The sequence below is a fragment of the Candoia aspera genome, chromosome 1 (genome assembly GCF_035149785.1).
Source record: "Candoia aspera isolate rCanAsp1 chromosome 1, rCanAsp1.hap2, whole genome shotgun sequence".
Lineage (NCBI taxonomy): Eukaryota > Metazoa > Chordata > Lepidosauria > Squamata > Boidae > Candoia > Candoia aspera.
The window spans coordinates 93,059,956-93,070,713 of NC_086153.1; the positions used below are offsets into that span (position 1 = coordinate 93,059,956).

General features: G+C 40.6%; 1 protein-coding gene across 3 annotated transcripts in view; it reads left to right on the forward strand.

Moving 5' to 3' along the window:
• Window positions 1-10,758, forward strand: part of SLC2A12 (solute carrier family 2 member 12) — a 28,146-nt gene extending 17,388 nt beyond the window's left edge. For 2 of the 3 annotated variants that reach the window (XM_063309790.1, XM_063309807.1), the window contains exons 3-5: window positions 1,732-1,854; window positions 4,423-4,555; window positions 10,398-10,758. In XM_063309790.1, the coding sequence (XP_063165860.1) occupies window positions 1,732-1,854; window positions 4,423-4,555; window positions 10,398-10,503 (362 nt within the window). In that variant the 3' untranslated portion in view covers window positions 10,504-10,758. Of the gene's footprint in view, window positions 1-1,731; window positions 1,855-4,422; window positions 4,556-8,791; window positions 9,803-10,397 lie in introns of those variants that run through there. The other variant, XM_063309799.1, reaches the window with a different exon arrangement.

Here is a 10,758-nt window from a genome sequence, read left to right on the forward strand (position 1 = left end):
CTTTATTTGGAAATTATGTGTGTCATTTAGGAGCTTAAGTTAAAGGTAGTCAGTTTGAAGATGTTACTCTCTGAGTTCATGCATCGGTGGGACATGTCAACAAAGTTATCTTGAGTTGTAAACCATGGATTAATGTGAAGCAGGCCAATACAGTTCACATAGTCTTAAAAAAACTGTTGTACAGTAGTGTTATATTTGTTTGTTTGTTCGTTTGTTTATGTTGTCCCTGCCCATCTCCTCCCATCGGGGGACTCTGGGCAGTTTTACATTAATTACAACAACCACCATACAGTAAAAATAGAATATACAAATATAAAATTACTCTAATAAATAAATATAAATAAGAGTAAAAAAGTAAAAAAATCCAAGTGGCAGGAGAATCTAAAACAGTCCATGTGTGGGAGGAGTGGTCTATAGCAGCCATCCCCATGTAGCTCTATTCCCCTCTCCGCCTCAAGCGAGGTGGCAGAGCCAGGTCTTCAGACTCCTCCGGAACACCAGGAGTGATGGGGCCAGTCTTACCTCCAGGGGCAGCATGTTCCACAGGGTGGGAGCTACTGTGGAAAAGGCTGTTTTTTTAATAGAAAAACAGTAAACTTCTTGATGGTAAGATCTGTATAATCTGATGATAAGATCTGTATAATAGTGCAACAGTCTACCTCTGGATGTTGTGGTTCTCTGTCCCTGGAGATTTTTAAGAAGAAGCTAGTTAAGGATAGTTTAATTAATTTCCTGCATATTGAAAATGGTTGGGCTAGATTATCCTTGTTGTTTCTTCCAATTCTATAGTTTTGTGATTCTAGGTCATGGCTGGCTGGGGAATTCAGGGAGTTCAAGTCCACACATCTTAAAGTTGCCAAGATTGAGAAACACTGTTCTAGGTAGTAATGTCTTACTTATTGGAAAGGAGGATAACTCTGAATTGAGGATGAAACTTCCTCTACTTTCCACCTCAGAAAAGGGAAATTAGAAGATGACGATGATGATGATTTGTTTGATTTGTATTGCCACCCATCTCATCTAAGTGACTCTGGGTGGTTCACAACAGGTAAAAAACAATGGAAACTGAGGGGTTTTTTTGTGTGTATGTACTTTATTTAGATTGCTGCTAGGCAACCAAACATTACGATGGCAAGGCTTAAGGTTCAAAATAAAATTAATAAATGGGTGTCCCAGATACATGTTTAGGAAAGAACATAAATCATTGTCCCTGATCAGCAAACATACTTAATTCGGTTAAGTCAACGGAGATAAGCCAGAAGGCTTTCACTCCGTCTCCATCTCCATGCGTACTTTGGAGGTAGTCCATCAAGGTCATAGAGGGGGCACTTTTGTGTAGGTCATCTTAGAATGTAGTTTCAAGGCATGAAGGGAGAAAGTCAGGTTGCTGCTTAAGACCTGGGGAAAAAAAGCCTGTTGTTTACCAAACTGGACACTATAAGCTGCTTTATTTTCATGTTTTAGTCACAGTATCGAAGCATTTCATGCTTGGGTGGCATGCTGGGTTTTTAAAAAATGTAACTGGATCTTTTATGTGATTGTTTTTGAAAAAAATGCTGCCTCCTTCTAAATTAAATGTTCCAATCCCACTATCTGTGGGCATTTTTATTCTGCTGCTTCTAGAACCCTGGTATAGTTGACAATCCAGAATGTAATGGAACTGTGAAGTATAAGATTAGGCTAGAAGGATGTGAAACTTGACTAGCTGACTGATTTTATTTTTTATTTCAGTGTCATGGCTGGTGTTAAGTGAAATATTTCCTGGAGGGATCAGAGGAAGAGCGATTGCTTTCACATCAAGCATGAACTGGGGGGTTAATCTCCTAATCTCCTCAACATTTTTGACTATAACAAGTAAGACTGCTGTGGCTGTGGAATGAGCACGATCAGCCTTTTTGTCAGCTCAGAATAGTCTTCTAAAAAGGCAGAAATGCAATAAATTGTTGCAAGTTCCAGGAATCTGGGAAGGTCCTAGAGTTGTGGGTACTTCATCGCTGGAGGTTTGCAAGCAAAGGCTGGACAGCCATGTGTCTGGGATGGTATAAGGATTCCTGCCCTGGGCAGGGAGTTGGACTAGAGGGATTTAATAGACACAAAGATATTTTTATATAACAAAATCACCCTTAGAATGAAAGTAAAAGTGGGAAATTATTTCTTAGAATGGAAAGTCCTCATTATCACTTATGCCCAAGATACCTTTCAGTATTATTGGCAATATGTTTTCAAAACAAAAAGAATTGGCTTTCACTGAACCAATCCAGGGCCTACCTTAATCACTGGGGTATTGTACAGAGCAGTGTTTCTCAACCTTGGCAACTTTAAGATGTGTGGACCTCAACTGGAGTTGAGGCCCACACTTCTTAAAGTTGCCAAGGTTGAGAAACACTGCTATAGACAGCCCAGTGCTGTTTTGCACACAGGTGTATGCAAGGATGGCAGTTGTTGATGGGTGACTTAGGGCTTGCCTACCACCTGGGAAGCTCCCATCAATTGAACAGAGCAGCTCAGCATTTTAGCAGTATGTCCCAGGTCCTTTTTACAATCAAAGCACCCAGCAAATGTCTTACGTGATCACTAGACCCACAACTAGGATTCAGAAAAGCCATCAACACCTGGCTTTTTCAGCAGGCCTTGGAGATGGGAGTGTTGTGAACTGCTCCCTCCTGTAATCTGGAGATTAATGAATGTAGAGCTTTATGTATCTCTGTCGCTCTTTTATATGATACTGTTATTTGTATATTTTTAGACTTGTTTTTGTAAACAGGGTATATAAGTTATTCAGAGTTGTTTTCGACTGGAGTGACATATAAGCCCTGTGAATCAGTTGATTAATCCATCCATCCATCCATCAATCAAAAAGATGTTTTGGCAAAACCATCAAAACAGCCTTTTCAGTGCATTAGGGCCAGTTCCTCACCTTATATTATATTTCTAGCTCAAAAATGTTACAAACTCAGAGTTCATCTGCTCAAACAGTAGCCATGCCAAATATGCAAGGTCACAAAGAATAGAGTACTGGTAGACCTTGCTTACTGACTGCTTCATGCAGTGACTGTTCGAGGTTACAACGGTGCTGAAAATATAACTTTGCAACCAAGCCCCACATTTACAACCTTAACAGCATCTCTCTATCATGTGTTTGCCATTACAGTCAGTTAGCACGTGTTGTCCTGTGCCTGACCTGTTTTTTTTTCCTTTTCTCCCTGCCTCTTTGCAGAACAGAGAGATTGCTTAAACAGGCAATCTCTTCCTGAGCTGCTTTTCTTATCAGTACAGCGCTACCCCAAGGTAAGGCGCTAAGGGCAAGTTAACAAGCTTAGCTCTGTGACCTTAATTAGTGGGGTGCAGGTGCTGCCTGTACCTGACAAGACCCCAATCAGTCTCATACTAAAGGCTTTCTTTTGCCTCCTAAGCAGCTCACAGCCACCAGCGTGCTAGACAGACAGTTGGCGCCAGCGCACTACTTTCGATTTATGTTCCCCATTGTGTGCCTTCTTATTCTTTTGTAATCCCTTCCTCTCCAGTGAATGTGAATACAAACATTAATTCCCTTCTTGCTAATTATCTCAGCACCAGGGTGAGCATTCCAAAGGGCAGGGGAATGGGGGGAAAGGAAAGCTGAAGTAAAATCATAAGCACAGTCAGAGTCATGTGAATTCCCACTTAGCGACTGCTTCACTTAATGACAGAGCTGCTGGTGCCCATTGTGGTCACTAAAAGAGGACTACCTGTACAGAAATACACAAGATAAACAATAAAACAATGCTTACTAAAGACCGTTAATAAATGACAAATAAAACTAAACAAAACCAAAAAAGGAAAGAAAAAAAGACCCTCCGAATAAATAAATAATTTTAAAGAAAATGAAACCCATATGATCTGGTCTTGTAAACCATCGGTATCCTTTTGGAATGGCATTTCAATATACATGTAGATCTGTGGGGAAATCCCTAAATATTAAATATATTAATGTGATGTTGAATTATATCCAAAACTTTGAAGTCTGACTATCTTTGAGGAATTAGGTTGTACTAGGCATAGTACATTTGTACTTTGCAAAAAGAATTATTCTGAAATGTGTTTTTTTGTTTGGAAAAGGTAATATTTTCAACCAATCAGAAAATAAAGCATATGTTCTTCTTTGATATAGATACCATGATATTTTTAAATAATTTATAATATCCTTTTCTAGTTGATAATATACTGCTATAAGGTTTTGTTTTGTAAACCAGTGATTTCTACATGTTTAAAAATAAAACTTGTTGAATGTTTTTCATTGTTGAACTGATTGTGTTGGTGGCATTATTCAGCGTACTAAGAATTTGTGTGTTATAGCAGACCTTGGGCACCCTCAGGTTATTTGTCTTAAGAATTTGTGTCCATAAAGTATCAGAGTCAAACAATGTTTCTTTATTTTTTTAGACCTTATTGGTTTACCATGGATCTGTTTCATTTATGCACTGATGAGCCTAGCATCATTAGCTTTTGTCATTATCTTTATACCGAAGACAAAAGGATGTTCTTTAGAGCAAATATCCATGGAACTGGCAAAACAGTAAGTAGAAAGCAATATGTACATACATTGTACTTGTTTGTCTAATGCCAGTGTATCACTATAATTAAAGATTTATTCGACTGTGGGGGGAAAATTGTGACATACCTCGATGTGTTTATACACTTAAAGTTACAAACGGAGATGGATGTAGGCTTGAACATGCCTGTGCTCAAGCCTACACTGTTGTTCTGTGCTTTGATGATTAACTGAAACGGAGAACATCTGATGTCTAGTGGACAATGATGACTAGGGTGAGGATTTCTATGACCTAAGAATGTTAGAAATATGCAAGCATTTATGACCTTAAAACCGTTTAAATATGACCAATTAAACAAAAAATACGACTTTTAAAGTCAAAAATATGACTTTACAATTTTTCTGAAATTAGCACCCAATTTTTAAAAATCAGTGCTTACACACAAACAGACACACACATACACATTAAGAGATTTATTCTTCACTTTACTCTCAAAATGTTCATCCCTGGATTAGTTTTCATTAACAGCAGAATTGCATTGGATGACCACGTGCATCTTGAGGTTATCAAACTCGAAACTCCTTCTGTTGTCCACCAGTATGTTCTTGTATCTGGAGAAACTCCGTTCAACATCACAAGAGGTTATAGCAACAAATTTGAAAAAAGCAAACTCATCTGGAGAAAATTCTGGCTCGAAGTCTTCTATCCTGTTCAGACTATGAGGCAGCCAGACAGAATTATTATCAAAACTCTTTATTTAAAACAACTATTTACAGTAATAAAGTCCCGGTGAATAATAAGCAGTTCCAATCAAGACCACCCAGGCAATGACAGATGAACAGGCAAGGCTGCAGGGTCAGACTGTGGCAGAACAGCAAGGCAGAATTCAGCTAACTCTCTGATAGAAGCTGTCAGGCTTGGTGAAGGGAGCGTGCGTGGCAAAGCAGAAACTGGAGGCAAGGATCTGTGAGCTGGCACACAGGTAGGACCAGACTGACATGTGGAGGCTAGGCGAGACTGAACTGGAACCACTGGGCAAGGCTTGGCTCCGGAGGCTAGGCTGGGCTGGACTGGATATTCTAGGCAAGGCTGAGAACTAGAAGCAAGGCTGAACTGGACTGGAGACTCAAGGCAAGGCTGCGGGCTTGAAGCACGACTGGACTGGAAACCCTAGGCAAGACTGAGAGCTGTAAGCACGACTGGACTGGAGTTCCTAGGCAAGGCTGGGGCTTGGAAGCAAGACTGGACTGGACTGGACTGGACTGGAGGTCCTAGGCATGGCTGGGAGCTAGGAGCAAGGCTGAGTGCACACCTGAATCACGCTGGAATGCGGCGACAAGGTCCAGAGCTAGATGCCAGGCTGTGCTCAGCAGGGATGGCAAGAGGAAGATCCTCTGGAGCAGCTGGTGCAGAAGGCAATTCTACGGAGGTAGAAGATGCTGGCACTGGTTCCACTTTGGCTACAGGCAAGGCATCCGACATAGGTAAGGACTCTTCTGCAATGGCTATGAGCTCGAAGGATCGGTTGTCTCCAGCAGCTTGCTCTTCACATGTCTGCCTTTTATGCCGATCCCTTCCGCGCCTTTTCTCTCCAGCAGCCAATCAGGCTGCTTTCTGATTCGCGCACTTCTCAGGTCTCCTGTCTCGCACGCTGATTGGAGAGTTCAAATCCCCCACCGGAGCTTGTCCAATCCCCGTTTGCCATTTCTCCCGCTCTGCTGAGTCACTTCCTGCTTCTGCTTTTTCAAACCTTCCCTGATTGGTTTTGGTTTACCCCTTTGACTCCGGATAAGTTTCGTTTTCGGAGTCAGACACAGGCTGAAACCTCACATCTTCAAATTTTGCTTCGAGTCCATTTAGAATGTTACTTATTTTGCAAAGTGTTGAATAACCCAGATTAGATTGCAGTACTCCTTGCAGTTTATCACTAATTTTTTCAGCCACTTTCCCCTTTGCTTTAAATCACTCTCAGTTTATTTTACAATGTTCAGTGCATCACTAAGTTCCATTCCTACAGTTTCAGGGCAGGTGATTGCTCTTGATAATCCACTGAAGTTAGATCCTATATATGCTAAATTTCCAGCCAAGGTTTCAGAAAAGGAAACTTGCACAATCTTGATGGAGGAAGACTCACAACAAATTCTTTATCCGCTGCAAGGAAGCATAATTTGTGAAGTAATACATAGCCGCATCCAGCCAAGTCCCCCAACGTGTCACGACAGGTTGGGGAAGGAGAGCCAAAGTAGGAGCAATTTCTTTGAACTTTTGTACTTGAAGTGGAGCTTTAATGAACACTTTTTTTCCCATTCAAAATGATCTTAGCTACATCAGGATAGTTGCTTCACATCTGTTCGGCCACTCTGTGTAAACCATGTGCAAGACATGTGATCTGGATCATTTTTGGATAAAGAAGTTTAAGTCCCTTGGCTGCTTTAGTCATGTATGGAGCAGCATCTGTTACAAAGAGAAGGATATTTCCCCTTTTTATACCATCCGGCCAGAGTAGTTTCATAGAATCATCAAAGAGCATAGCAATAGTGGAATTGTTTACTTTTGTAGAGTTTCACATGTCAGAAGAAATACTTCAGGCTTGTCACATTTCAGAGTGCCAATAACAACACTATCTTCCATTTACATCACTTTTTCATCTATTGAAACCCATAACTTATTGTTGTCAACAGCAGATCTTATCTTTTCAAACAGATCGTCATAGCAGGCAGACATGTAATTTTTCCTTACAGTTGATTCATGTGGAATCAGGTGACTGGTGTACTTCTCCAAAAAATGCCTGAGGCTACCACTACCTGATTTCCTTACGGAAGTATTTGAAGTAACCATCATTGTACAGAGATTCTTACAAAATTCTGACTGGGTATTTGATGAACCTGCAGTTGAAGAAGCAGCTCTCTCAAAAAGGAGACGTCTGTTCTCAGTGAAGGTAAATCTTGCTAAACAGCTCTTGAGTTTCGCGATGTCACAATGTTGTTGAATATTAAAACACTTTTGGGCTGATAGACTAACTTCACACAATTTACAAAACAAAATATCACCATCGCTACTAAAAATCTGCTCCCCAAATTCTTGAACAAGACACTGTAATTTCACATTCGCTGAACATCTACTTTTAGGCATGTTGAAATCAGATTGCAGCTCTCACGTTACTCCACCACCTCAAACACACACATACACCTGAGTTGGGGAGCAAATGAGAGAAAAAAAATAGGCAAATTCTCACTCTTTTTTTCAGGCCTGGTCAGGGGAGAAGCCTCTGCCTGCTGAAGTCATTTTAAAAAAGGTTGTTCTCCCTCTCTTACACACACACACACACACACAGAGAGAGAGAGAGAGAGAGAGAGCCCTGAGTTGGGGAGCAAAATAAGAAAAAGAAAAAACAGGCAAATTCTCACCTTTTTTTTCAGGCCTGGTCAGGGGAGAAGCCTTTTCCCTTTTCCTCCCTCCCTCACACATACCCGAGTTGGGGAGCAAATAAGAAAAAGAAAACAAAACAGGCAAATTCTCACTTTTTTTTCAGGCCTGGTCAGGGTAGAAGCCTTTGTTCCCACCTCTCTCTCTCTCCCTTTTTTTTTTTTCCTCTCTCTCTCTCACACACACACCTCCCTGAGTTGGGGAGCAAATAAGAAAAAGAAAAAAAACAGGCAAATTCTCACTTTCTTTGCTGGCTCGAACTTGCTGGCTTATCAGGAGAGTTGCCAATGACCAAAATATGACCAAAATATGACATTTGTTACAAAATTAAGCAGAAATATAACACCTTTAAAAAGTCAAAATATGACTTTTCAAGCAAAATAAAAAGCATCCAATTCTCACCAGATTATTCTAAAACATGTTTTAACTTACTTACAAATTCAAATAAAGGTTCCAGAAAAAGTATGACATGTCATAGAAATCCTCGCCCTAATGATGACACATTTTGCAGTAATGGGAAATAATGTCAGACCAAGAGTGAATGGAATTGCCAGCTATGCCCACCAGGTTTAAAACTTGTATGTAAGCATGCCATCACAGCCCCAAGTTCCAGACTGGGAGTTCTCCACTGTGGCCATAACTTTTCTGTCCACGTTTGGGCCTTTAAAACATTTGAAAACCTCTTTTGAAACTGGGCAATGTCTTAAGAGCAGCACTGATGCAGAGATGTTATAGTATAGCTGGTATTTTTTATTGACTTTTTAAAAAGTTTGCAGTGTTAATATTTTATATAAATTAGGCTTGTGTGAGACATCCCTAATTTCCTTCAACAGGACAAGTTATGCTGCAGAGGCAGTGATATTTGGCCTCCTGAGATAGTTTGGGTCACTCTGATTGCAAGAAGCCTCTTTCCAGTGCTCACTAGAAACACCAGAAGTGGCTTCAGTCTTTGCAGAATATGTGCACAGAAGCCTGGACTGGACATTGGATCAGTATGCTGTAGAACAATATGATAGCTTTAATTTGAACTGGGGAAATAAATTGCTTCATGAAACAGCAGTGGTGTGAATAACCCCGCTCTAAGCAAGAAGCCTACATATTGAACTTCAAGAATTAGATGCATCTTCACCTGCCTATTGTGCACAGTGTCATGGCAGTGTGTCCTTTGCAAAAACTTAAATTCAAATTCTTCAGGAGTTTAAAAGGAGTAGAAAGCAGACAGTGTTATGTTAGTTATGCAAAGCATGTGGATATGCATACTGTTTTTTTCAAATTTACTTTACTTGCATAGATAAAAATGCTGTTTTTCAGATCTTCTGCTTAAACCTTAACCAAAACATATCATGAAATATCCTGTACAAACCTGGTGCTGGCTAGGTATTTGGGGAATTGAAGTACCAACATCTAGAGTGTACCAGCTTGAGGAAAGCTGTTAAGAAATATATCAGTATTCTCTGTACTATTTTGATAAATAATTGTTGATGATGGTTATCATAACAGAAATATATTCCATTCCATTTAATAACTTCTGAGCTGCTGACATAGGATGGGAAAGGACAAAAAGCAAAGCTAATTCCAGCTGTTACCCAATTAGATCCCCAACATTTTTGGACCAGTGGGAACTTCTGGAATTTTGAAAGGCTATTCGCACTTTTACAAAATGGTTGGTCATACCCACCATGGCCCATATACTAGAAGGAAAGCAAAACTCTGGGCTGTAGCCACCCATCATTTGATTTTCTAGGAATCCTTCTGGGATCTGTGTGGGGTTCAGAAGCATTAATGGAAATAAAAGCATTGCTGGAGACTGATTCCTGATGCTTTGCACCATGCTAGTTCCCATTCATTTTTTAAAAAAAGTTAAGCCTTAAATAAAATCAGGTAGGACAGAGAGCCTGATAACACGTAAGGGTATATTTTTCCTCCCAACACCAAGTTGCGACCCAGTGTCTCAAGACAAGGATTCTCAAACTGTGGGTTGCAAGTGCGGTATGTGCATGTCACACTCCCACTCTGGCCAGACCAGGCCATGCATGGGATCCCAGTGCTGGGCTCCTCTTCTTTGTGCTCCTGCAAGACCCCAGCCTGCTGTTGAGCACTGCTCAAGGCAACCTAGCACAGTCTTCATCTCTCTCCTCTTCCAGGGGTGGCTTTTTCTGGATTTGATGCTGGATCCTGGCAGTGAGTGTGCGCATCCACTCCAAGCAGTCTGGGCGTTGCATCTCTTGCAGAAAGACAGCCTTGCAATGGGGGCCCAGTGTGACATCCCCCAGGAAGCTGCTGCTTTGGAATAGAGGGAAGATGAGACTGGGAAGGGGTGTCACACAAATTAATTAATTATTTTAGAGGGTCATAGTACCACCAAGTTTGAGGATCACTGTCTTCAGGAATAAATGCACTTATATTAAAGATCGCTCTGAAATGTTTCCTCTCTTTCAGAAAGCATGCCACGAATCCTTTTTGTTGGATGGGCCAGAGGCAAGACCAATTGATTGGCTCAACTATAGAGCTTTCTAATAAAGAAGTCCATGAACAATTCTTCTAGGCAGATGTTTGAGTAACTAAGACCAGAAGAACTAGCTTTCCCAACGGACAAGATGGTAGAACTCAAGGAAATCCTGCTGCTACATCCATATGATTAGTGTCTTACCCTAAACTAGCTTTCTTTCATTTTATTTTAGAGGACCTTTTGGTCAGTGGACATTATAAAGTAATGAATTTTGCACATTTTAAGCACAGAGCTGTCAACTGTAATAGTGTTTCTATGGGGAAAAAAATAAAAAAAACCATAAACATAACA